Source organism: Pleuronectes platessa, chromosome 5 (assembly GCF_947347685.1).
Source record: "Pleuronectes platessa chromosome 5, fPlePla1.1, whole genome shotgun sequence".
Lineage (NCBI taxonomy): Eukaryota > Metazoa > Chordata > Actinopteri > Pleuronectiformes > Pleuronectidae > Pleuronectes > Pleuronectes platessa.
Genome location: NC_070630.1, coordinates 12,774,638 through 12,802,614, shown reverse-complemented (window position 1 = coordinate 12,802,614; position 27,977 = coordinate 12,774,638). Strand labels below are relative to the sequence as shown.

The window sequence follows — 27,977 nt, the reverse complement described above, 5'->3', positions numbered from 1 at the left end:
TTCCATAGAATTTACTAGCTTCTGCTTTGATAGTACTTCTTGTTCCTGAGGAGGGAGAAGCAGTTCTATTCCATCTTTAAGCTTTTGTCTTTCAGGATATCAAGGTGGGATATAAGACTTTGATGTTGATTATGACAACATTGCCAAAAACCTGTTCTCTATTACATAAAAGCTTGAAATAACCATTTTCTTGCTCATATGACAGGTTAGCAGACGTGAGGCAATTTTGGGCAACAGATCAATTTCTTTGTGCACAATACATTTTTCTCCTGCCACATCAGTCTTCTTGAAATGTATTCACTATAGGAAGATGTTTGAAAGGGGGAAATACAATTTCAGCAAGAGAATTGTACTCACCCAGGAGAGCAAGTCGTCTCCTATCTGATCAATTACTGAGGACTCATTTCTCTTCCGCACGGCTGCCATTTGCTCCAGTATTGAAGCTGAAATTCCAAGAAGAGGCAGCAACGAACAGTCAGTGTGTGCGACAACATGTAAGGATGCTTTGTGTGTGCGCTTTACATTCTGCATACTATCATCATAGTCACTTTAAACGTTAATCAAACTCTTGCTCGCAGAAGTTGTTTTCAGACATGAACGTGACTTTGTCTTTCACATATGAAGAACGCAGCAGGTCATCGTTCCGGTCAGACGTGATAGGAAATGACAACAGGAAAATGTTCAGAACATTCAGGTGAGGGTTGGTGTCAGGGTGGAGCATGCAGCTTGCAGGAGGCAGGACATGACATTTACATTCCACTGCGGAAATCACATGTTTTCTGTTTAAAGCACAGCGACACCACTGTCCGCCCTTATCACCGAGACCTCTTAAATGTTGTCGTCTTTCCGAGTTGACATCTACATCTGCATGTACGACACAATTCTTCATCTTGAGATAATTCTATTAATTTTGACTTCTTTTCAGTTTTGCATTCATCACGTGTTAGAAATGTCCTCAACATTTTCCTGGTGTATTCTCAGATGGGTTAAATTCCTGCATTTTACTGAGGTGCTGGCAGGACAAGTTCTGGAAAATGTCTGGAGCAACACACGTGGACATATGCATTCTCACATACTCTCCCTCTTTAAAATTGCAGTATAAAGTCCTGAGCTCAGTGCATGTCTGAAAACAGTTTTGATTTTGAGTTTTGTACTGCTTCGTAAATTTCCTAACATAGGCAATACTTTCTGTTCAGGTTGTGTGTGTTTTTGTGTGTGTGTGTGTGTGTGTGTGTGTGTGTGTGTGTGTGTGTGTGTGTGTGTGTGTGTGTGTGTGTGTCTACCATGCAGCTGCAGAATCTCCTCCAGGTTGGTGAAGATGTTCTTGATGTCAGCAGGAGGCAGGATTGTCTCTTTGGAAAGCTTCTGGTAGAAAACGAGGTCCAAAACTCTCAGCATCCGCACGTGTGCACGCTCCGTGTAAAACAGCTCTGCAGACAAAAGGCAAGATGTAAATTCAAGATGGCAGATCATCTGCACATCTCAACATGATGTACGTTGAGACAGAGACTTGGGTCTGAGCCCAGCAAATCCTCTGAAGCATATCTCCCTCTACTCAATGGGTGATATATCATGACAGTTTTTCAAATCACGCAGAGTAGGATCGACTTCATAGAATTTTTGTTGAATAGAAATACAGCCTTCATATATTGTACAATGTTATGCTCTCACCATTGATAACTTCCTGCCTCTTGATTTCATGAGGCCGGAGACCCGCTAGGATTTCTCGCCCCACCAGCTGCTGCCAGTTTGGGGGGTCGTGCTCAGAGTCTGTTCCCTGGTCGTCTTCACTCTGGACATCGGCTGCACCCAGTCCCTCAAGCCTACGGCGAGAGAAAAGTTAGCTTTTCAACTGGCTAATAAAAAGGATCCAGTAAGTATAACCCATCTCCTTTTTTAGATGGATTTAAATCGTATCCTTACCTTCTTATGGCCTTTGGTGTTCCCTCGTGAGCTCTACAGAAAAAGTTAACAGAAAAATCAATGTTATATAAATATTCTCTCTTAAAGGAAGACAATTTGTTGCTGCACATGAGACTGTAAATGCACCTGTCACTCTCTCTGTCGTCCTCTTGCAGTTGGTCCAGATTGTAAAGGTCAAAGTGCGAAGCAGGGTATGGCAGCCCGTCCAGAGGGTCAGTCTGAAGGCCGTCACTCAGCCTGTGGGGGCCTGAGGTCGGAGTTCCACCTGAGAGATGAGGGACAAGTTAGAAACCATCACTGTGTCACTCTTCCCCTCATGTTCATCCGAGTTGATAAGTAACTCACCCATTTCAGCGTCTCGGCTCGTGTCTGAGCTGTAGGTGGTGCTGTTTGGGGATGAGGTGTTGACAGACATGGAGTGTGTGAGCTCAGAGCCCTCACTTGATTGGCTGCATCTTAAACGACCAGTTTCTGTGTGGTCGCTGGCCCCCAGTGAAGGCTGAGACAATTGTTTCTGAGGTCGTGGGCGACCATCCAAGGCTTTACCCACTGAAAATATAGAGAGATGTGTAAACACATTTTTAAATGCTTTAAAAGTATAGCCATAATTTCGGCGTATTTAAAAGTCTAAACTCACCAGATGCCGCTTCGATGCGGCTGGGCCGCCGCTGAGGACCAAGGATGCTGGGAAATCTGGGTTTCTTCACCTTCTCTTCTCCTCCATCCTTTTCTGACTTTATGCTTTTCTGTATTTGATCAAAAATACAAGCAAACACAGTGTGTCAGGCAGGTGACAAAAAGGGGAAAGGTCCCATAGCGCAGCAAACAATATTGAAATACCTTGATCTTGGGGAGAAAGTTGATCCGGACCCGTTTGGACTCCAGACTGCGAGGTTCCTTGACCCTCACACCAAGGTGCTTCATGTATGTATAGATGACATACTGCATGGTAGTGCTAAATGACAACAAAGTTTCTCAATTATAACCAACTAAACAACAGAAAGCTATCATTCAAAGTGAACAAGTGTCCATATTGTGGATTGTACCATATGTCATTCTCATACAATCTCTACACAACCATCTGGACTGTGCTGCGACCATATGGCATTTCAAACTACACTGTTGGAATCAGTCCCACGTTTGAATTATTCAGTATAAACATACTGCATAAATTACATGTTTTCTTTGAGACACTGCCCGAATGCTTTATGTGTAAACTGTGGGGGATGTGGAAAAGGGACTTGGATGAAACCAATATGTTGTTTTGTTTTCTTTGTCAAAACAGCAAAGAACTGAAAACACTGACTGACTGAATTTAGGACATACAATGATTTAAAAGAGCCAGTGATTGTAAAATATTGTGTTGTGACAGAATGTGATGAACATTCTTGACGTATCTACATTGTGCCCATTTACAGGTTTGCAATCTTAATTTGTTTGGCCAACCGGCGTAGGTTTGCATTGTGTTATGTTCAAAATACACATTGGTTATCTAATAACATACATTTCTACTTTGCCAGTTGTCACTATCGCTCTCAATTTTAGCTCTCTCTTCTGCCAGGTCTGCTCTGATTGGTCAGCTGGCCCCCTCTTGCGATTGGTCAACATTTTACTAAGAGGCTTCCTGATCAGATATTAACACTGCTGTCGCCTTGGTAACAGTGCTATTAGGTCTGCCATATCAATTTGAGCCAAACTAGCCCCTCGGTGGTCACGTCACATGGTGCAGTAAATGCTCTGTACAGGAGCAGTGTTTTCTGTGGTAAAGAAAATCTCACTTTGCCGTCGACTTTGACCTGTGTAATTCCAAAAAGCTTTTATGAGCACATAAAATGATGCACTAAAGGTAAAAGAAAAAGCCCCACAAAGCGTAATATTGGCACTGTATTTATCCTCGATGCACTTAAAGAGATCTTCGTGTCAATCAACCGAATGCACCACAAAACTAGTTCACTCACCATTTCTCTTCCTCTGTGGTCTGAGTAGTTAAGCTAGAAACGACACAAGGAGAAGAAAGAAAAATTGTTTCAGTGGCTGGTAATGGATAGAAACATGTGATTGGGTTAGAGAGCATCTGTGCAACAAACAAGCAGCACATGTCTTGGTGGGTGCCATGTGTGTTACGTGTGTGCATGTGCTACTTACAGGATATCCTCTATCTTGGTGATGATGCTTTCGGCATATGAGCGCTCTCTCTCCAGAGTGACCCGGTCTCTGACTCCCTCTTGGTCCAGTCTCGCCAATTCAGCTGCAGCCACTGTTAGACCCATACTGCGCTTCTGCCTACATGGTCAGACATAATAATGTTAATACTTTCTCAGCAAAATGTGGCTAACCATAGCGAGATACTACTTTTTGTGTAGTGGGAACGAACTACTTTCTCATATTCATTACTTATTGGAACATACACAGTTCAGTAAGAACAAATTCTGTGTTCACACGTTTACCTGAAATCCTCAAGGTTCTTCTGAATGTCAGGGAGCAGAGAGTCCTGCAGTGTTTGAACGTGTTGCCTGTTTATTTCCTCTGGGATCAGTTCTGTCCGCCGTCGATCTGCACACACGCACGCATGCACACACACTCAGATACACTGTACACCAAGTACCAACCGATTGTGACATGTGCACTCTAAATAGGTGATAATAAGACTAAGCAATAGTTTCCAAACCACCAGAGCTTGTGATTAGTCAGGAATGTGCATGACTGAGTAAGTGATCACTTACAGGGACTGTATAATGAGGACGGACAAATGGTTTAATTGAGTTAACAGAAGCACAAAAGGTGAGCGTAAAAAAAAAAAAAAGACGACACTGAGCAGAAGCAAACACACACATCCAGCATGATATACTTACCGAGGTCAGAAGAGATAGATTCAGGGATAGCAACTTTCAAATTCTGTAACAAGAAAAAAACTGATTTATGCTTTGACAACAAATTTGAACACATATTAATTTGATATGATGATTTGGTTTGTTTGTTTATTTTATCCTTGTTTTTCCTGTATGTATGAATGTGGAGCCGGTCAGTGACACATTTATCCCCCTATTCTTACCTGTAAATTGTTCAATTCTCTGGTAACTGTGCTAATGCAATATTTTTGGTATCTCATTTATTTTTGTTCAGGATATTAAAACAAAGACAATAACAAGAGATGTAAAGGCCTGTTGTTTTCTCCATAGTTCCCTCCGACAAACAGAAACTACTTACAGCTCCTCGGTCTATGAAGAAGGTGTGGAGGTCCATGAACACCCGTCTGGTCTCTTTGGAGTTGGTCTGCTTGTAGAGGTCAGCATAGAGGTAGCAAAGCTGAGGACACAAGATTAGGAAATATTTAAAAAACAGCCACCAGCAGAGTGTCTGGCTGCATGAAATGAATATGCACAAGGGTTTAAACAGGGTGAGAAGGGAGCTTACCACAGGAGCAGGGTCAAACTGAGAGATGACATGGTGAAGGAAGGCTGTGAGGTGGGCGGGTCGAGACTTGAGCTGCTCGATGCTGTTAAAGTTGTGACACTGGCCGTTTGTCTGAAACACAGTCAGGACAACAGTTTGCAATCTGACAATAATCGTACTTTAATTGGAGCAACAACAATACTAAAGAGAGCCAGGTCTTTAAAATATATTCAGTATATGTCGGCTGTATTTAGAGATAATAAGATGGTAAGATACCTGTTCCTGGTCCGAATCAAAATAGTCGTCCTCAGCTCCAATGATTTGTGAGACGAGGCGAGAGGAGGAAGGACTGCTGACTGTGGTGGGGGACAGAGAGTCCTGGGGACAAGACATTCATATATTGTTAAGAACAGTTTCCTATAAAGGTTGCACAATTATAAAATTTACCAATTAAGTGGATATTTTAAGGAGAATTGAACAAAGCTAAAAAGTACAGTTACCAGGTCAGTGGTGTCCGCTGCATCTGGGGAGTGGCAGGAGTTGAAGCTGTTCCTGGGTGTGCACTTTGGGCTGGAGCTGGATGTCTCTCTTGGGAATAAAACTTCTGGAGATCCAGGCCCAAATCTGTGGGATAACTGGAGATGGGATGGAACAAACCATTACATTATCATTCAGTCTGAATTTAGCGAAAGAAATAACTGAACAAGTCCTTCTAAATAAATCTTTACTGTCAATATGTACAGTAACAGTGGCAACACTGGTGTTGTAAAGACTTTAAGAAACCATATCTAAGCAGGGCTAATCCAATAAATAATCCAATAACCTACCTGGGCTCCGACTAAAGGTTTAATGTGAAGCTCAGAGTGAAATTTGAACTGTGTTGTCGAGGCGGAAAAACTTACAGGCGTGCTGCTCCAGGACATGTCTGTGTTGTTGTCTCCCTTTGAGGTGAGAGTGTGCTCGGACACAAACATGCTACCATAATCTGCATCACCACCTGGAACCCCCTCCTAAAGGATTTATGTAAACACAACATTTATTATCAATTGGGAACCATCTTATTACATAAAGAACAAGATATACAAAGTGGGAACTGAAATGTAAGAATAAAATGTGTTTAAAACCTAACGGCAATAAGCAAACTGATGCATTCATAAATGTATCAGTATTTTAAGAGTGTACATTCATAAAATACCACTTTCTTTTCAAATTCAGAGAGTAATGTGTTGACGCACATAACAAAAGGCTCAGTAAGCAATGTATATAAAATAAGCTGTCACACAGACACAAAAGAGTGGCTTCCCATAGAGAAAGCCTAATCCTTTGATAAGATTAGGATTTATGTTAGTCTGAAACGGGCCCTAAATGCTCGACACAAAATCACACAAAGACTGCTTGGGATTTGCTGGTAGAGCAGTGTCCCTACATAGCCCCACTATGTCGCCTAAATGTACGAGTTACTTAGTTGGAGGGGAGGTATTTGCTTTACCTGTGTTGCCCGAGTGGCCTTGAAGAGCTGACCCTGCAGCTGAGGAATGTGTTTTTTAGCTTCCAGGATGTCTTTCAGTAGTTTGGGGGAGGGGTTCTTGCTGTACTCCTCCTTCATAGCCTAGACAGCGAGAGGGGTGAAATCAAAACAAGGAATCATACCTATGTTTACTCTGGCACGGAGTATAGGGATTTTAAAGGAAAGCCCCAACAAAACTCATTTAGTAGGATGAGGAAAACGTAGATAAAACATAATCTCCAAGATGATGAGAAGAATGATGAAGAGGAAGGGATGTTTGTGGAAGTGAAATACAGGAAGAGAGCAACAACTGATGCCATTTAGTACCCATGGTGGTTGTGAAGAGAGGCGGTCCTGAGGACTGTAGGGGCGTTCTGATGCTGGGGAGTTTGGAGAGGAAATGCTAACACCCAACATTTCAGACTCTGCCTCCGACAAAGGGATCTGGGCGAGCCCTGGAGGGCGCCCCAGCACTGTGAGGGCCACATAGGAGCCCGCTGAAAAAGGAGAAGTAAGGGATGTGTTTTAATTTAAGATTTATGTATTAACAGCGGGAATTTTATTAAACAGAAAGACAGACAAGAAGAACTTACATTTGATTAGCTTCACCACTTCAATGTGGTTAGAATGTGTTACAAGGGTCCCATTGACCTAGAAGACAGTAATGATACAATGATGAGAATCAAGACTGATACAGACGACAACAACCTTCCATTCAAGGCCTAGATCTCCACATTGATGTCTTCTCACTCCAGCTTCACACACTCACAACAGACTGGAGTATATAGTGTAATTGACCAGAAGGTGGCAGCATACAGCCTCTGCATTGGCCTTGGACTAGAAAACAGTGAAGCTGACCGTTTAAGGAGGTAGATGAACACAATACCTTGATGATCCTGTCTCCTGTCTGAACACCTGCCCGCATTGCAGCCCCATCTGGCAAACACAGAGGAATAAGAGAATTAAAAAAACAGAGGCGGGCAGGAAAGAAACAAAAATAAATGGAAGATGGAAATGTATAGAAGGGAAAACTGAGAGAAAACAAAGCTTTGTGGTGTAATTGTGGATTTTTCCCCACAACGAGTACACCATGTAGCCCTGACAGACCAGATGTTGCAGAGTGACTACTGAGGTGCTATTTTGAAAGACCATAACAGTGGTTATATTACGAGAAGGACCTGTTTCACAGCTCCACCCCAAACAAAGGGATTTAGGCCTGAGACAGGTTATTATAAGATGCAGCTCTGGCTCTAGAGTCAGCAGCAAGGAGCTGAAGAAGAAAATAAATACAGTTTAAAGAAAGCACTACTTGTGATGATCATTTTGGGTCTTCAGTTTAGCATTAATGTGAACATTTTAAACAGTGTCACCGAAATAAGGATATAATATTGTCCTATCAGTCTTTTTTTAGTTTCACACTAACCAGTTACTTGCTGCTCTGTTTACAATGAAATGAAAAACAACTTTTATAAATTATTCAAATGAAACCAAGTAGATGGCTCCTGGTGGTGAGTGATTAACAAAGGCACAAATGGAGAGCCGTACAGGAATAGGTGAACCCCGACAAAGCACTGATGAGCGGGCAACTAAAGTCCTGCATCAGTTCCTTCCTCTTCTGTCACTTTCTACTACTGTACACACACTGTCATGTTTTCTGTGGCCTGATAACAGCCGACAGTTAGAGGCCGCAAGTATCCTGTCAAAGTCCCCTTTTTCAAAGACACCACGATATCTGCAGCTATTATGAAACTGCTAAGGAGGAAATATACAGTGCATGACTGCACAGTTATCCCTCAGATCTATGAATGCAGAGCACACTGCCATGACAGTTTGATGTCAGTGCATGAAACGGGAGCCCACACTCTATTGCAAAGGGCTTTACACCACAGTAGAAAGAGAAATCAGTCATTGCAACACCATGTTTTTCTTCTTCCCTTTAAGTTTGAGGCTTCTCCTTACCTTCTTTGACAAGCTGCACAAACACTGGGTTGTCACCACTGACAGTGAGCCCGAAGCCATTTTCATCTTTCTGGATGATTACACATCGCTGGACCAGACCTGCGAGTGACACAGACAGGACAGACAAAACAAAAACAGTGTCTTCAAAAGGACTAAAGTCATTAAGATAAATGTTCTTAGCTTGCTTCAGTCAAGTGCATAACACAGTTATGTGGAAAAATAAAAAGTATACTTCATCCGTGTTTAACTGCAAATATAATATAAATGGATTAGATTGTGTGAAAATACATTTTTATCCTTAGATTATCTTAGAACAAGACGGACATTCATGTACTTACAGTACAATAATTACTGGTCCCCTGCATATATTCCTCCTCCTCCATCCTGACCATGAAGATTTGTTTTCCTCCAAAATTTACACTGAAACTGCTTTTAAATATGATTTTTGTTGCATCCAGTATGGACAAGAGCAATAACCAATAAAGGTTCTACATTTGCCCATGTGGGTATTATCTTTCAAATTGTTTTTACCTATCCTGTAACATGTAAGTAGATAACTCATCTCCAGTAGTCTAGACACTGTTGTGAATAAAACCAGAGGAATGTAAATAAAAAAAAATGTTCTGAGACTGGACAGACACATTTTAAGAGCTTGAATTTTGCAGCACATTTTGACTTAATATATAGAAAAAAACAACTAATTTAATAAATTATTTGATTTCAATTCAATTCAATATTGATCCACATTAGGACATGCAGTATATTTAGAGAGTAAGGTCAAGCGCTGACAATGTTAATACATTGATAAAGACAAAATAAGTCCTGCTTATACTTAAAATGGTCGTAGACGTGTCGTCTCACAGGTCAGGAGGAAGAACGTTACTTTTCAGGTTCTCTACCGTGTTTCATTAGCGTTGCAAACTGAGATTAGAGCTTATCTAACGTCTGGCCGACTGACAGGGAAGTCGACAAAAAAGGAAACACAATGCAAAGAATGCAAAATGCTTAGACAGACAAACAACGTTGTCTCGTGTTATTAAACACAAGGAGTAGATTTTTCCAAAATAGGCAAAACATTTCTATTATGAGAGACCCAGACAGAAGGAGGTGACCCTTGAACTGGTTTTAGTGATGGGTCTGTGATTTCCTGATCGGTGCAGCGTCAACCAGGGAGGGGAGAGTCGATCGATAAGGACAGTGGTGTGGGGGTTGGAGAGTGGAAGGAACGGGGGCTTAAACACAGAGAGCGGCTAAGAGGGGCCAAAAGCCCGAGGCTGGGGGGAAGGGAGTAAAGGGGGGTGAGGTGGAGCTACAGGAGCAGGGGGAAGGGAAACAGGGAGAGGGCAAGGGTGTCAAAAAAACAGATGAAGCTGTATGGGTTAAAGGGCTGGTGTGAATTTGCCTCTAGATGTTGATCTTTTGCCTTTTTAAACTCATTACAGTATTTTAAAGGCTCTGGTTGGTATTTATTAACAGTGAGGAAGAGGCAGGACTGATATGATCGCTGACCAGGTTAATCCATCTCAGCTTATGTATTATTCAGGGTTTTAACTGATCCATAGTCAGCACCCTTTGCTGAAACACAGAGAAATGTACTCAAGACAATAAACTGACCTTTAATGCTGACACTGAGTACCTTAAGCACTGCAGTCACAAAAATAATTAGAATACCACATACAAAGGTCAGACTACTTTTCATAAATCTGAAAGTCGGAGTATTAAGAACTTCAAATAGGAACGTGGCTTTTCATCTGTATAGCAAAAACTGGTTCAAGCAGAAAGACCACAAATATGCTTTGTCCAATGTGACAGTGGAACCTTATCTTAATACAGCGTGTCCAACACAGACGAGACTGTCATCAGCAGAAACTGGCATTTTGGAAAGGCCGCCTTAAGAATTTGTTTTGTCAATTCACGGCTTGTGAGGCCAGGCACCCGCTACAAGTCACTTGTTAGGAAATCTCACATTATCTGACCATTTCTGTCTCTTCTTGTGCCCAACAGCAGTTGAAAGAAATGATGTAAGAAGCACAAGAGAGAAGTTGAACCGGGTTATAATGACACCCTCACACCACAGGAGAGGAGAAGCTCCATAATGACCCTGCTAACATGGTGATCCTGAAAACAAGTCACTAAACCTATTGTTCTGTGGCCGCTCGGCTTTACCCTTTGCAAAAGTAAGTCCCTGTAAGCATGTATGTGTTATTCACTGTGTGAGCTAAATTTTCAATGAATCAACTGAAACTTTGCATAAATATTTGGATCTGACTCAAGTGGAGGGTTTATGGATCAAAGTAAATAGTGCAACTGTATCCAGGTAATCCAAAATCAATCTTTTAAGTTGTGCTTAGCTCAGCTGCTAGGGTCTATGATGAATTCAGTTGAATGGTGAGCATTTTCCTATTAAAAACATTCATAGATTAAGTCATAAGTTATGTTTTTAGCTGTACTTTGGCAATTATATGACTTGAGTTTACTGAGCATAGATAAATATTGACCAGCAGAAAGGATGAGGTTTTAATTGTTTGTGGCACAGAATTTAAAAGCCAAATATTTTGCAAACCGGCAGTGTAAACACTAAGGAAGTTTTCCCTATCAGCAAGTACACACAGAAAAAAATCTGTTGCTTAAGAACTGAACACATCATTTTGCAATGGCTTGAAAAACTGAAATCCTTTTTTCGAGAATGGTGATACCAAACGTCAGGGGGCCATTTGTACTGCTCAGAAAATCCCAATGCTCAATAATAATGAAATACATTATTATTTGAACCATATAATTTCTAAGTAGATCTGAGGTCACTTGTAAATCTACATTTTCATGCCAAAGATACCCAATTTTCCCCATTGTTAGGATTTACTGCTTTTTGTTTTAATAATAATATAATTAATAACAAACTTAACATTTCTCAATTGAGAGTTTCTGTGTTCAAAGTAAGTTGTGTTTAAAAATATTAAATAATTAGCAGATGAATCAATAATGAAAGTGTTAGTTGTGTTAAAGCACATCCTTGGTTCCACAGTTCCAAAGTTGAGTTGATCTCTTAACACTCATTAGCACCGAAATCAGACCTCTAACTGTGCAGACTTATATTTCGATCATTAAAATAAATTTGATAAATAAGACAAGTCATTGCTATCGCTCTGTTTTAAATAAGAGGCAATTTCACACCAGGGTCTGAAGCATGTATAGATGCTAGTTGTCACACCAGCCATTCCCGCAAGAGCATCTTACCACAGGACTCAGGCTTCCCCTCTGCTAGCACACTGCTGCTGCCACTCTTCTGCACCACCAGAGCTTCTGCTCACAGCCCCCACCACGCAGACCACAGCACAGACAGCACAGCAGCAGACAAACACACACATACATACACACAAGCACAAACAAAAACAAGAACAAACACAAGGAAAGGAAACACAAAACAGGAAAGAGAAAATCATGAAGAAGAAACAATCATGGGAGAAGAAAAATTAAATGAACAAATAGCTTGTTGAATAAAATACAATGCTTGGGACAGGCAGGAGTGCAGTCACTAAAAATAAACTTGCTTGGTTTCCTTTCTTAAATACCTCCACTCCTATAGAGGTCACTGTGTATTCATGGTGACTTAAACAAACATTTTTATTTTTTTTAAATAATACAAACGCACTGGAAAACAATTGATAAATGCTAATATTACCAAACTGGACACTGAATATGGGCCTTTGTATTATAATATAATATAATTTGCAATATGTAGCTGGTGCCACTGCATTTTTATTTTAATTTGTGGTATACAAGAAACATATACAAAAAAATAAATATAAAATAAAAACAAAAGGTGCATCTCATACGTGAGGAAGACCCATTATTCATTCAACTATGATAAAAGGTAATACAAATGTTAAGTATACTAAAGCTTTCAAAAGCTACCAAATACTGCCCTTAATCCACTCTTTCAGAAATGTGAATCTAGGTTTTAACATCCCTTTCCAGAGTGCCTGACTACTCCTGCTGTCCCCTTATGATCACTAAAGCAACTAAATTATGGTAGAAAAGGCAACCAGGAGAAAATTTAGGAAAAGATTCATGCAACTTGCAGATAACTAGAAAGAGACAAACAGAAATATCGATCATGCAGGCATGCAGAATGTCATGACACACATTTAAACATGAAACAATTATATTCGTTTAATCCCTGCCTCTTTCCAAACATTGTTAAAAAACATCAGAGAAATACATGGAAAAAGGGTTTTAGTGTGGTGCTACAAACAGGCCGTGCATGTCTTGTTGTGTAACCACTGAGAGACCACATATTCTCTATGTTCCTGTTGCATCATACAGAGATAAGCCCCCATGTGGTGCAGAGATTTTCTTTTTGAGTTTTGAAAACAGAAGCCATATCTCAAATCATGCCGTCCTGATTTGTGGCAACTCAAACAGGGAGTGTCACTGCAACAAACTAGTCTGTTTCTTAACCCGACCTTCACTATTTCACCCTGCAATAAACCTGCAAGCTGGAGTGCATGGCAGGCTTTGGGGCTGTTTGTGTACAAGTCAAGTATTTACTGAGACCACCCAACTATTTTAAGCAGTCAAAACCCACAATGCACTGATTTAAGTAGGAACCATGTGGACAATCAACATGACGCTGCAGGTTTTAAGTTCCTGTGATCAAACCTTTCAGTGCTAATCAGCTTAAAACATCATATTATGTGTCATAGGATTATGACACATAATATTAGATATATTAGATATGCATCTAATTTAACTTTGCATTAGACAAGCAGCAAGTAATTGTAATTTCAATACTTTAAGTCTACCTAAAAGCAAGTTAAATTGTGGTACTTTAATTTTGACTCGAGTACATTTTTGTCAATTTAGCAGTACTTTTAGGTAAATAAAATGTGTGATTGAGTACTTCATCAACAACTGACTCCTCTGCAGTATAGTGCAATTGCGACTGAGATGCCTCAGATTTCCTTATCATATTATAATGTCCAGAGGTGAGACAACTTTTAGAAAATAGATCAAAGAACAAAATAAGTTGTTAGGCTTCAGTGACAAAACCCCACACGTGAAATGTATCTATAACACAAAGCATAGGGAAAGACACACACATCACCTTTCATCATCACAGCATGGCTTGTCCAAACCATCATGAGCACCCTTGTGTTATGAGACCGCTTATGTGTGTGTGTTAGAAAGAGTGAGAAAGAGAGCTGGAAATAAATGAGTGAGAAGGAGACAGACAAAAACACATGAGGCAGTCAGATGAAGTGATGCATACAGAGATAGACGAGGAGGATGGAAAAAAAGAGACAGAGTGGAAAAAAACAAAACAGAATGTGAGTATCAGACTGAAAGGGAAGGCGGAAAGTTACCTGTAGGGTCAAACTCATTGGAGGGAAGTGAGGTTTTGTCACTTCTGGGCTTCTTGTCTGGGGGATGGTCTTTACTGAGAATGCTGCTGGTTCTAGAGAGAGAGAGAGAGAGAGAGAGAGAGAGAGAGAGAGAGAGAGAGAGAAACACCCATGAGGAAAGGTGAACAGACAAAACGGTGGTATTTGTCCTTTATATACTTTACTTTCCCTCATTCAGTCGTCATTTGTCAATAACATTTTTTGTAAATTCATTGCAAAGTATGCATCTCCGCGTAATACTACCCTTTAAATACACACACTGCAGGCGAGAGAAGATTCGTGTGGAATTACAGCAACACACAGAACCAACAATTGTTCACTTTATCATCGAGAATAGTGAAGCAGCTCCGAGTGTATGAATCATGCCGAGTGTGTCTACTGTATAATGTGACAGCCAGAGAGGATGTGGAGCCGCTCTGCTGAGTGCCCCAGAGAGCAGGGCCAGAGAAAGGATGCTCCTCAGAGGAGGTGCCACAAGGCCAGACTCCGGCTTGAACCTTGGGAGGCTGTGTATGGCTGTCTCTGCCTATACCGGCCCCAACTGTGAAAGGCCACTGTTCTGTTCACAGTGAAAGGCGGTGATGGGCCGCCCTTAGAAGAGGGACCCCTTTGTCTGTCACTGTGTGTGTGTGTGTGTGTGTGTGTGTGTGTGTGTGTGTGTCCGTGTGTGTGTGTGTGTGTGTGTGTGTGCGTGTGTGTGTGTCTGTGTGTGTGTATGCACATGAGTGAGGGGGGTAGAGTGAGGGCTATGTTTGGTACAAACTCTGAAGACTTCTGTGTTGCAGCACACCAGGCCTAGTAAAACCTGCCTCATTTCCCTCATCTGGAACTCTGTGCATATGTGTGTTTCCACAGGATTACCTACTCATAAGCACGCATGTCCCCGCGATAAAATATAAGAAAATAAAAACGCTTACCTATTTGCTTTCTTGGGAAACCTGCAACGTAGAAGAGAATGACCATCAGTATCTCACAGGAATTACATTTCACACTATTAATGGCTGTATTCACCTATATGCAGGGTGGAAAACAAGATGCTGAACTCAAGGCAACCTCCGAGACCCACATAGTGGTAAACATGATAATCCTGATTAAAAACCAGAGATCTTCCGCTGCAGATTAAAGCCTTTTCCAGGTCAAATATCCTCAGATCTCCGCTGCGTGTGCCATGATTTAGCTTCTGACAGACATCATGAATTGACTGTAATAATCATATCATAATCACATCCGTGGCCTGTTTACTTGGACGCCGCCTGCCCTGAGACCAACTGCTGCCACGGTAGTAATGTAGCAATTTGTAAAATGTAGGATAATCACCACCATGTTGGGAAAAGGAAATGTTTTACAGGAAGTTTGAGATTTGAGGATTGACCTGCTGTGCAAAGCCACCATGAAGGAAAATGTAGATTTAAGCCAACACTGCAGCGTTAATTCTCACAGCAGGTGTTAGATTCCATCTTTCGGATGAAGCATTTAAGACTCAAAGGTAGCTCAGAGTGTTTTCATACACACAAAATAATTCCATGTTTAGGATTTCTGTGGGTCATTGAGCGATTCTAAGAAAGATTGATACTAATTATTATTTTATTTGTACAGAAAATCTCTTGAACACTGAGGAAGTTACTTAAGCGGCAATCAGCTCGACATTATTGCCATTAGGTCTGCGCATGGTCGTTTCTCTACAGTCGGAGGGAGCCATGTTATGCCATTCTTCTTCATGTTGTAATAGAAACCACTTCCAACTATTTGAAAGTTATATTGTTACACAGTTAATTCTAAATTTAGACTCTGTTTTTTATGATCTTTTATTGTGTAACATTGAAGAGATTGATGTCTCAGCCAGGAAATAATCCCATTAAAGTAAATTCATTTCCAGATTTTATTTCAATGCCCACATCTCTTTATTCAGGGCGTCTTTACTCGGTGTGACACTGATAATTTCAAGCTGTTTGACATTTAGAACTTATGAACATGATCTACTGTCTGCTTTGTGAATGCAAAATAAGACAAATACAACAGGAAATGAGTGTAAACCGCACCAGCACTCTTTACAATTTTTAGACACAAAGTATTATAATAGAGGAATACAGAGAGAATTGTTTAGCCATTTAGAACAGCAGTCTTCCGTCTCACGACTAACTAGCACACATTAACTCTCTTTCTCCTGGCGACAGAGTGTCCCATTCAGACCCTTGCAGGGGCAGCTGAATGGCCCGTTTATGAAAAAGCCTCAGACTGTAATAAGTTCCAGAGCCTTCAGCAGAAAAAAAAAAACTAGCTTTAAGTAACCCACTCCCTAAGAAACCTCGGACTTGGAGAAATGGAAAAGTCAGCACATAAACACACATCCAACTGGGACAGGCGTATGCACACAGGCTCTTGGACGGCAAAACTGAGTAGGCAGATGTTGTTCTTGGTGGATCTTTGAGGAACAAATGAAAACATGACAGTCCAACCAAGTTCTAAGGGGCTGGATGATGCATCCCTCTGGATTATATCCAGAGTTCACTTAACTAGAGTTGAGAGCCTTGCTTTCAGAAATAATGCTATAATCCTATAGTAAGTTTTAATAGCAGCTGTGCACATTAACACCAAACATGATAGGACCTGCCTAAGACACGGGAGAGGGACAAAAGAAGTCATGATGAAAGATTCGAGCATGAGACAGGGACAGGGAGATTGAAAAGGCCTGAGTAGTGACAGATGAGGTGTTAGAGATACAGTAAGAGACTGAGACACAAGGTAGAAGAACACTGTGCACTAGTAAATATTGGGGGTTTAAGTTTAGAAAGAGTGGCATAGAAAAGTGAAAGCCCGGATATTTTTGGCAGTTTTGCTAAAAAAGAGGTCATCAGAAGAAGAGGAAATCATTTTTCATACAAAATACAACACACTAATGTGGCAGGGCTTGTTGTAGTTTCAAGGAATTCAAACATGGTATGACTTTAACCATTATACTATATACGATTTAGGAACTTTTCTGAAATTATAGGTAGTATTTCTAAATGGCTAACTAAAAATATCCCGCAGCAGCAGCACAGAATCCTGAAACTGTACACGTCTGCTGGATGTTGGGTGAAACCTCACCAAAATGCCACTCCAGCTCTCCACAGTAAAAGTCCCAGTTCCCTTGCTGCCCCTGAACTAGATCTGGATCATTGTAAACCCTGTTTTAAAATGTCTGGGTGTGATTGTTCACGACCACTTTTCCAATGCTCAATCAAATAAAAACTGTTCTCTCGAAGGATGACTTTCTGCCTCAGTGGATGACAGTGCCGCTCTCAAATTGATTTTCACGCTAAACAAGCAATGTTGAGCACGGGGGTAAAACCTGACAAGCAAGTCATTTATCACATATCCCCTTGTGTGCGCATATATACACACACACACTGTGAAGTCTTTACAGCATCCTAAGAGTTACACACACATTATTAAGGTTATTTAATTTAAATCTCCTGGGGCAAAACATAGTCACTGCTGTGCTTTCTATGACCAACTACATTGAGTACCTGCTCAGTTACTGTGAACATAGCATGTGACAGTAATGACAACTTGTCAAATTACACAAGTGAAATCGATAAAGGGCATTACTATCATTCCAGTGTTGATTAGTTGAAAATGAGGAACTTATAAAATGGACTAATTAAAAATATTGATTCTGATAATTACCACTAAATGCCGAACAAACTAACTGTAGAACATAACCAGTATGTTGGCAACGCTGCTCACAACTAAATCATTAAGTCAGATTTATGTCGTGACTATGCAGTTTGTCACGTTGGTCGTCAGGCTCCTTGTAAGTGTTCACACGTTTGACCAACGAACCAAAAAATTCTTACAGAACACAAAGTTACAGCCATGACGGTGAAAATCCTGTAAATATCCTGTAAATAATACACGACGATGCTGCAACAAAGTAATACATTTAATGGTAGTATAATGGTGTCAGCCATATTCATCTTTTACTTTGCTTAATGTGTATTTTTTGTGGCAAATGAATAACACTCAATACTAGATAATACTAATACTTGCTATGTTGGAGTGGAAACGAGACTGTGTCATGGTGAAAATAAAGGAAATGAATCAGGAGGTGCTGTGGTGTGTATATTACATAATATCATTGTGTCACTTTTTATATCATATCATGTCAATACCAGTGTATTTTGACACCGACAATTTGTATGAATTTATTTGTTATGGCCAGAAAAGTGTTTTCTTGGGTCACAGTAACCTTGAGCAAACCTAATGTCTCTGACCGTGGCTGCTGCAGGCTCACAGGTATTTAATGGGCAGATAGACGCATACTTGCACTAGGCTGATCAAAGCTGACGTCTTAACTCGTGCTGGTAGTTCAGACAGAATAGGACACAGTAACCACATCAGTTGCATTTCCTTGTTTAACTTGTTATGCACTGACCTGCACTGATAGATTTAGTGTCAACCAGAGGGATTGGAAAGAGATTCGGTATACTGCAAAGCTACAACACATTCATTAGTGCATTATATACACAGTGTATGCACAATTGGAGACACTTGCTATGCTAAACGTGAGGTTAACAATGTGGCGGATAAGGGTAAAAGTCAATATAAAAGAGACGCAAGGACAAAAGTGATATTCGGCTGAGGTCTGAGAGATGCAGCAAAGCAGCTTTAAATGTCAAGATACTGAAACTACTTCTTTGTTAACATTATATTTATTCTAGTTCATCGTCTGTAGCCTACTCGTAATGACTGGTATTAGAGTTTGTGTATGGTATGAGAATGATTAATTTCTCTCTTTAAAACAATTCTGTATTATAATGTGCTGTAAAAGTGTATTTTCGTTTGTTACCGTTGGCTCATTGCTAACAACATCATGCATTCTTTGAAAGGTATTTCTGTTTTTGTTTTTTTAGATTAGAGGGAATGGGATGACATGCAGCCAGGGGCCTGGTCTGGATTAGAATTCGGGTTTGCTGTGGTGAGGACTCAGCCATGACATATGGTACAGGCTTCAACAGGCGAGCTACCAGAAGGCCCTGTCAACATGCATTCTTAACAGTAGCCAAAGACTGACTGTCCAGAGTTAGTCATTGTCGTAGAAAAGATCAACAGACTGAAATGTGAGTATTCGCCTCTACGGACTTAACCCGCAGTTTGGCTTTCACACATGCACAACACAGCGGGAGGTTCTCTGCACAGATGCATTCACAACAGCAACAAATCCTCCATGGTATTCTCGCGAGAGGTGGAGCAGACAGAGGCAGGAACTGACGTATTAACTCCGCTGTGGAGATCACGTGATCATGTTCACAGCACCCTGACACGGTCGATGCTCTTATCACCACAAACTCTCTTGACATCCTTTTTGATGTCTTCTACATCTGTGTCACCGCTTTTTCAGCAGGAGATATTTGATATAAACTGTAATGTAGTTGAGATAGAGAAAATCCTGAGGAGTTGCTTGCTGCAGTGACCCTATGTCTTGATTGTTACAGACTGTTGTCACTGCTTGGTTGACTGATCATATTGAGGGGTCTCACTTTTTTCCCTTGAATTTGCCACAGTCAAGTGTCCCTGACACATTCATTGCTTATTTAACTTCACAGTAAATTTCAAGTGACCTATCACAATTGTTAAACATCAGCAGGGAATCTCTTGTCCAGTAGACAATAGTAAGTAATTTTTCTACTGTATGTACTTATGACACTTCTACTACAAGTAGTACTACATTACTACTACAATACTATTACTCTAATACAACACTATTATAAGAACTAATGTGCAGCGTAAGATAACTGAAAACAGTGAAACATCCAAAACAAGCATTGATATCACTCACTACAAAATTGTATTTGTACTCCTTAATTCTTCAAGTTAGATCAACAGCCAATAGGCGAATTGATTACTCGGCATCACAATTTGTATAAAACAATTCAAAAGAAAAACATAACAAACCTGGATCGTGTAAATCTCTGTGATGCAGTTGTTTTACTAAAATCAGTTCAAGTTATAAAAAAAATGTTTGACTAGAAATTATATGTAGATGAAACAGAAACTCTGCTAACGTTTTCTTTTGAGAACATACAGCTACAATTTAAGAATCAATTTTCCTCACTTCATAAAATTCTTCAGATCTAGCTGTACAAGTCCTAAAGTTTGAGTTAGGACTTCTTCCTGGACGGAGCCATTAAATATGCAGGGAGGGAGAAAGGGAGAGAAGGCAGAGTCAGAACAGGGTGGGATGAGAGGGAGGGGCAGCAGCGGTGGAGCGGGCCTGGGCTTGAATGCTCCATTGAGGTTTGGTGTTTTGATGGAAAACTGTGGCAGAGCTGGGCCAACTGCAGCAACAGTGGTAGGGAGAGAGGCCGGGACCAGACCAGACATGGAGAGAGCAAAAGTAGTGAAAGAGGGAGGGACGAACAGCCCCGAGAGAGCAGGAGTTCTGACACACAGCCATTACTGTGAAAGGGTCTCCCAATACTGAAGAGGAAAGAAAAAAGTAAACAATAAGGACCTACACCAACTCATGCAAAATTCAGGGGAAGCACTTTAGGTTATCCTTAGTTTTTCTTGGAATAAATCTAAGCCGGCACAGACAGATAACTCAACTTTATTGAGTAAAAAACACAAAATAGACACCTCATACCGGTGTGTCAAATGTGGGATATCAATTGGTTGCTGTTCCCCACTGAGCTCAACAGACTCAAAAGGCTCCCAGCTAAACTACAGGGGAAAGTTGAGAAAGTCTCAACTTCATGCAAATCTCTGGCGCAGAGGGGCTGACAACCAGGTTCTGACTATCACACAATCATGATCATCTTCAAATCCAGCAGACGCGCCGCACTGGAAGCACAGATTTACAAAACAGAGGAGTTTTAAGTACATGACCTAAGTACAGGTGGGATTGCACTGAGGATGCATTTGAGAGCCAAACAATCAGACAACATTCAGAGGTGAGCTGGGATACATGAGGTCACGATCTCTTTAGAAGTGGGAACATCCTTGAAAACACATTGATGGAACACCTACTCAGCTGCAATGGTTTCATTATGAAACAAAAATATATTTACACATCTCATTGTTTCCCATAAATGTATTTATTTGTGGCCATCTCCGTGATAACAACTTGACCAACACATCGATTCTTTTCAAATGGGTAAAATCGTATTTTACTGTGAAGCTGCACGAAGCGCATTGATTCACTCAGGCCTTCCTGGCTCTGATCTCTTTCTCCCTTGCATACACAAACACTTTGACAACAGACACATCTGTATAATCAAACTGGCTAAAAACAACTTTATTTGGTCTATGCAAACAAAGGTTATGTATATGTTTCTTTGCATATACAGCAGGGAGGTGAAGAGACCTTCATAAACCTGTCCAGCTGTGATCGTATCCCTGGAGGAGGATGTTGGATAAGAACAGGGCATTTAATTGGGTGGTCAACTACTTTTTATCCGTACTTGTGAAAGTGCCATTAGAGTGGGCAGGCCATGTCCAAGCTAGGAAAACGACTAGCTGGATGTTTGATAAACTAACAAGCCTTTTCCCTGTCGGACATTGCTACAACAACTTGTGCTGTAATACATTCACTGCAGTAATCTGGAGTCTCCTGGCAGAGGCAGAGCTGCACAAATCACAGCACAGGTGTTGTTGGGCTGGGAGAGGTGGGGCCTTGTCTGAAACTGGGAGAGGTTCTGGGAGTTGCCTGCAGGCTGCAGAGATCACACTGAGGTGTGTTCCATTCCAGGAGGTAAAGTACAACATAACCTTGCACACTGCAATACATCCTAGGATGTTAGATTATTCTGGAAATCCTTGCAGGTTTGGAGTGTAACACGATGGTGACAGCACAAATGTCCTCAGCTGGTTTTTGTGCAGAGTCATGCCACTGGCCGGCCACGTAGCTTATGGAACTGGCAATCAACTTTTCAGCCAGGCAGCCATTCATGCCACCGCTTTAAAATTGGGTCTGTGATTCTATCTCAATTGTGCAGTGACACAGCCTCTTCAACAGACACGTCTGCAGCCTTCCAACGGGAGAGGACACACTCCCACAGCTTGTTATCTAATCTATACACCTGAGTCACACAATGTGGGTGCACTCACAAACAGAGTCTGTATGGCGTCACTGCTTTCCACTCCCTGCCAGTGAGAAAGAGTTTACACCCACACAGTGATACTCTTCTACAGCACTCTCTGTACTACTGTGCAGTCTACCATAAGCACAATGAAGTCACCTCTCAACATGTGACTTTGCAACCATGTAGCATGGTGTATACTGAGACTTGAGAAGAGTGTTAAGTGAGTGAATGAGAGAGAAAGAGACACTCAGACAGACAGAGGGAGGGAGGGAGGGAGGGAGGTGTGCTGCGTGTTAGAAAGACAAGAGCAATAGCTCTGGAGCTCAAGCTACAGCCTCAGGGGGAAAACGGTGCCCTTTCTGCCCCAATAAACCTCATCAGGATTCCTAACATGAGGGCCGGGGGATAGACATTTCTTCACGCTATGCTGTCTGCTGTCCTCCAGCATTGGGAAGGCAGAGGAAGGGGTTCAACATGCTACCATGTCCCCAATGCTGCAGGTTCTGGGCCCTGCAACAAATGAGAAAACGCTCTTTCTTTTAATCAATGAATAACTTCTCTTAACTGCGAATTACCACTCAAGCCTCCTTGTAATGCACCAATTTGATTTTCAGTTCAGGTCGGTTTTTGGGGAGATTGGGCAAACTTTAGGACTAAACTGTGAGGTATGTTAAAGGGTCTGCCATTGACACCTGAAATGACGCACTTTCAGATTACTGCAGGATAACAAGTGATACACACAATGATGTATTAACAGCTTTTAAAGGCAGACCCATGATGACCCACAATTGAGCTGATGCAACCTGAAGTAAAAGCACTTTACTGACACTTCATACTCCCCAAAGCTATAACATTTTCCATCTATTACCCTATACTTAGCACAAAAAACGCTAGCTCTGTGAAAGCAGGATGATACTTAATATACTGAGTGATTCATCCCTAAGGGAAACAGTATGTCATGAATGTCCTCATGGGACACCATGAATACCCACACATAGGAATCGTGTAGCAAAGGTTTAATAATATAATCTCTCTTCCTCACGTTCCTTTCACTATTCTGCCTTTTGGCTATCTAAGGGATTTCACCTCATTCAGAAAGCAGTGTCTTCCACTCAGCTGAACTGGTGTCACGATACTGGTTCTTGTAGAGTACGCGTAGGGGTGTGTTAGACTGTCTAGTCACCTCTGAATCAGCAGAAACATGCAGCTCAAGATTAATCACAGTGCAGCAGCAAGTTGCGGGTCTCTCCGACCTGAATGCCTCGAAGCTTTGACCGCTGCAATCAAGGTCTCCATCAGTATTCAAATGATGCCCTAGTTTTGAATTATTGTTATATGTGCATTACCACAGAAATCCAAACAGTAAATCGAGCATTATTCATTATGCAACATCTCAAATTATTATGAGTTATTCTTAGACAAGCACATTTAATAGTTTTGTGCAGAAGCCCTCATCAAACACTACAAACACGCGGGGGGGGGGGGGTGATAGCAATCACTGTTAGATGCTCGCGACACACAACTGGCTTTTGTGATAGTTATCAATGCAATATTAAGGAGAGGTACATATATTATAAAATCCACAATCAGACAAACACACAACAGGTTCATCAACTCCCTCTCTCTCTTCTATGGCAATAAGGTGATTGGATTGGCTGGTGCCTTCGCTGCAGCATGAAAGGTTGAGCAACACAACACCACAGAGCCACAATGCAATTTTGAAATGCATGATGGCACCCCATTCAAAGTGAATGTGCACCGTTTCTGTTGAAGCCTACACGCGTAAATGTGAGTCCTTCATTATATCAAAATTATCAAAATGTTGAAAAGGGCACATGGAGAGGGAGCCCTTCCTCACACACTGAGACAACATTCAATTTGTGCATCCTCATTCTGTGTCCCAGTCTCAACATGTCACGTAGATCACATCCAATTAACTGCAGCAGTGATGCTGCTTTTTAACATCAAGCATCATATTCCTAATATATCTAGGACTCAGCAGACGAGTGTGCACTGAGAACTACAACAAATATGTGTTGTTACATTTAAAGACCCAATGTGTAAAATGAAGAATGTACACAGGAAGAAACCTGTGCTAAAGTGCCACCATCATATCTCATGGGGCGCTGCAGAATATCATTGTTTCTCAAGTGCCATAGTTGGCTTGGAGGCAGTAGCCTAGTTCCTGGCCACAAAACCCTTAGATGGACATGTGAGAATGTGACACTAGGCCATGACAGCTCTCTTTCCTTGTCCCCTTTTTCTTTCATTGTTGTGATCCTGTCTTTTGTAGAGTGAAAGTAATGTTTGGGCCCTGGAGCTTTCTTGGTTAACAGGGCCGAATTGTAGAGAGTGTCCACAAGCATCAGCATCACAGAACTGGGTGACAGACCCCGACTCCCTGTGTACTGAGAGCCCCAGCCAATGTCCAGACTCAACCCTCTTCACAACACCGCTACCCCTGCGGCATTACACGTTTTTCTCCTTTCTCCGATCCCCCTCTCTTTCTCCTTCTCCATCTCCATTTATTTTAGCCAGCCTTGACCAAGTTAATGAAAGAATAATCAATATCCTTAAAAAAAACACATACAGACCCAGCCTGATCCACACAATGGGTTAACAATTTCCCTGCCCACTTTTAATGTCTGCTTGTTTGACTGATGAAGTGGATGATGAAATTTGATGCAATAGTAAATGCTCCCAATCTTGCGGGGCAATAAAAATGTGGTGACGATGGGAAAAGGGGACTAATTGAAGCAAAGAACGGAATAAAAGATTGATGCGATTGAGAGAGTGTGTGAAAAACAGAGAAATGGGACTTGGCAAGAATGACCAGAGTATGGTGAGAGTTGATGTATGCCTGCCAAAGTGGCATCGGAGTGCGAGGCTTCTTACGGTCCCCATTTACATTCTATAAATAAACAAGGCTAAGAATCTGGTCAGTCATTCAATGGCCAATTTCAGGTTTGAGATTTTTTGGTTTGAAAACAGACAATTAGGTGTTTTTTTAAAGCGTTGAAGCTTAAGCTGATATAACAGCGGCCTTTCTGCATTCAATTTACAAAGCATCCCACCTTGTTCAGAATGTGACAATGTGGATAATAACAAAGCATTGTGTTTAATGCATCACTGACAACTGATGTTTTACTGACAAGTGACAACCTACAGCTAGAATAAGACATTCTTTACTCTAGTATTATAGTGACTTTATTAAAGTGACTACGCGAACCAGTGAAGTTGCGGTTTACATCAATGTCTGTCCAGACTCATATGGTGCAAAGGCAGAAGATATATTTTTGTTTAATTAGCAGAAGAACAGTTGAGTTATGGCCAACATTTTATTTTAAGGAGTTGTCAGTAACCCTTACCTTTGCCACCCAATTCTAATCAGTACAACCTTGAGTGCAGGAGGATGAAATTCCCTTCAGGCATTCAAGAATGAGATGGAGGTGAAGTTATATATTGATCTCGACCTCTGACCACAAAATCAAACCAGTTCATCTTTGAGTCGTTTGAATGGTTGTACCAAATGCGAATAAATTCCCTCAAGGAAAATTGGAGAGAACAACATACAGTGTGAAAACATGATGCTTCCAGCCACAGCAGCAACAAAGATTTTAATGGAGAAGAAAGGCCCATAGGCTATCATAAGTGGGATTAAGGTATATAAATTATTCACATTTCATCTCTGCTCTTGACTGTAGCTCAAGGACCTTCAACCATCGCTGCCATCTGGGGGGAAAAATCACACTCTTTCCATGGCAATGGGGTAGGTTACTATTTCAAAAATACTAAGTATGATTTGTGTTCAACAAATGGTTCAAAACACAAATATATTCAGTTCACTATAAGACTGTGTAAAGCCACAACTCAATATATTAGAGTATCTGTAAAGACAGGCTGAACAGCTGTATTCTACTTTTTGAAAAAGATTGATGGTGTCAGATGAAAGGCACCTCTGTTTGCAGATTCCAAAAGAAAAAACAGGTGGTGATTATATGTACTATTACATAATCAGAGTGCACAACATAACATTCGGTTTTTGGTCTTGTTCTCAAATATGATTTATGATTTGACATTTGACCTTTTTTTTTTTACAGAAGACAGCAAATCAGTCCAACAAGAATGCACAAAACAAGCAGAGCCACTGGATTCATGGACACAACCACTCGTATCAACAACACAGGCAATAGTCTCTGTTGTCTTTCGACAAAAATGAAGGCCTATTATAGCACAAAAGCCAAACCCCACCATAAGTGAAAATTCATTATTTAAACATTACAGTGGAACAGGGTGGGTCCTGTGATAACAGCCTACAGCACAATGCACATTGTGTAATCGATATAATTGACTGATTTCGCACCAGCAAAAAGTGGAGGAAATTCTGACAGGATACTCTGCTGGGCTTCTCAGCGTCTGCATCACTAGTTGCTGCTGCTTATAATGGACTGATATGAGCCTGAGAGGAGGTCAGTGGGGTAATTATCTACATCCATCACGAGTGAACTGATACAATTCGGTGCTGTTCATTTCCTTCATGCAGCTCTTCTTTTGAAGTACCCAGCTGCATTTTTAAAGAAACACCAAACATCCATATTCCAAAAAATTTAAGACAGACTCAAAACTTAGGCATGGAGGCTTTAACAGTTCGGGCACAAGTGGCTCAGTGGATGGGCCTGGACCCACAATGACCATCCTGCATCCATATTGCTGGAATTGTGTCCCAATGCCAACTACCACTGCCCCTATTAGTGCGTGCTTCGAATTGCAAGTTACCAATTCATTATTCGCTGAGTGGACTTTTCGAGGGGGTAGAACATTTAATAAGCAAAATAACATGACAAAAAACACTCAACCCCATAAACAGAGCAGCTGACACAGCTTTCCCAGTATCAGTGCTGACTAGATGGAGTAAAGGCATACTGCATTATCAGGGAGGGATGCCAAATGCAGGAGACGCATACAAACAGACTTGGCTGTCAGAAGTCTTCATGAAAACACTTGGTGAAAACACAACAAATTCCTCTGCAGTAAGGCAAAAAAAAACTTTTGATAATCATGTAACTCATTTATTATTGAGTCCTGTTCAAATTGCCAAACATTTGCTGTTTGAAGAATGTCAGCTTGGTTGATTTTCTCTATTACGATTTATTGTTGATGATGGTGAAGAAAAATAGCCTGAAGACATCACTTTGAGCTCTATTAAACTGTGTTGGACATTATAAGTGACAGTATGATGACTAAATTGGTAATTGCCGAATCCCTCATGTCAACAAACGTGCATTACACGTGATGATAAATTAGCTACGGCCAAACTAGTTGCAGACATATTATCAATAACTGGCCACTGATACAAAAAATGTCATCAAACTGGGGAACACTGAAGACAGCCTTAGATGTACCTGACCTACACCGGTGGACATGTAGATGAGCGCACAGCAGACAGCCAGATTGCTCCCACTGAAAGCCATTGTTTACCATTAGTGATGTCACCAGCACCACTTCCCGGGAGGGCCTCAGAGGGGGGGTGGGAAAAAAACGTGGAGATCAGCAGAACTCCATGACAAAGAGCTAAAAGCACACTAAACTGACCCACAGGCTGGCGGCCCAGCCCCAATGGATGATGGGTGCATACTCCCACCATAGTTAACTGAGCGAAAACAAAATGAACAACACATCGCACTGTGGGGGAAAGAGAGAAAGCACGGACAGGGAATTACAGACGCA

The 27,977-nt window shown here is 41.2% G+C and overlaps 1 protein-coding gene and 1 long non-coding RNA gene across 6 annotated transcripts in view; one reads left to right on the top strand and one right to left on the bottom strand.

Annotated features, from left to right (window-relative positions):
- Positions 1 to 27,977, bottom strand: part of arhgef12a (Rho guanine nucleotide exchange factor (GEF) 12a) — a 37,643-nt gene that overhangs the window by 5,830 nt on the left and 3,836 nt on the right. For 3 of the 5 annotated variants that reach the window (XM_053422660.1, XM_053422661.1, XM_053422659.1), the window contains 25 exons: positions 15,102 to 15,122; positions 14,146 to 14,237; positions 12,017 to 12,082; positions 8,783 to 8,881; positions 7,710 to 7,759; positions 7,417 to 7,474; positions 7,151 to 7,320; positions 6,806 to 6,925; positions 6,219 to 6,326; positions 5,817 to 5,951; positions 5,593 to 5,694; positions 5,338 to 5,448; positions 5,131 to 5,229; positions 4,776 to 4,818; positions 4,371 to 4,476; positions 4,069 to 4,206; positions 3,882 to 3,914; positions 2,764 to 2,878; positions 2,561 to 2,669; positions 2,269 to 2,472; positions 2,050 to 2,188; positions 1,924 to 1,956; positions 1,672 to 1,823; positions 1,284 to 1,430; positions 358 to 443 (listed from right to left, as the gene is read on the bottom strand). In XM_053422660.1, coding sequence (XP_053278635.1) covers positions 358 to 443; positions 1,284 to 1,430; positions 1,672 to 1,823; positions 1,924 to 1,956; positions 2,050 to 2,188; positions 2,269 to 2,472; positions 2,561 to 2,669; positions 2,764 to 2,878; positions 3,882 to 3,914; positions 4,069 to 4,206; positions 4,371 to 4,476; positions 4,776 to 4,818; positions 5,131 to 5,229; positions 5,338 to 5,448; positions 5,593 to 5,694; positions 5,817 to 5,951; positions 6,219 to 6,326; positions 6,806 to 6,925; positions 7,151 to 7,320; positions 7,417 to 7,474; positions 7,710 to 7,759; positions 8,783 to 8,881; positions 12,017 to 12,082; positions 14,146 to 14,237; positions 15,102 to 15,122 — 2,536 coding nt within the window. The remainder of the gene's footprint in view (positions 1 to 357; positions 444 to 1,283; positions 1,431 to 1,671; positions 1,824 to 1,923; positions 1,957 to 2,049; positions 2,189 to 2,268; positions 2,473 to 2,560; positions 2,670 to 2,763; positions 2,879 to 3,881; positions 3,915 to 4,068; positions 4,207 to 4,370; positions 4,477 to 4,775; positions 4,819 to 5,130; positions 5,230 to 5,337; positions 5,449 to 5,592; positions 5,695 to 5,816; positions 5,952 to 6,218; positions 6,327 to 6,805; positions 6,926 to 7,150; positions 7,321 to 7,416; positions 7,475 to 7,709; positions 7,760 to 8,782; positions 8,882 to 12,016; positions 12,083 to 14,145; positions 14,238 to 15,101; positions 15,123 to 27,977) is intronic. The other 2 variants (XM_053422663.1, XM_053422662.1) reach the window with 1 other exon arrangement.
- Positions 10,848 to 27,753, top strand: LOC128440084 (uncharacterized). Its single transcript, XR_008338475.1, has 4 exons — positions 10,848 to 10,959; positions 19,080 to 19,286; positions 25,955 to 26,019; positions 26,351 to 27,753. It is a non-coding gene; the product is annotated as an uncharacterized LOC128440084 (long non-coding RNA).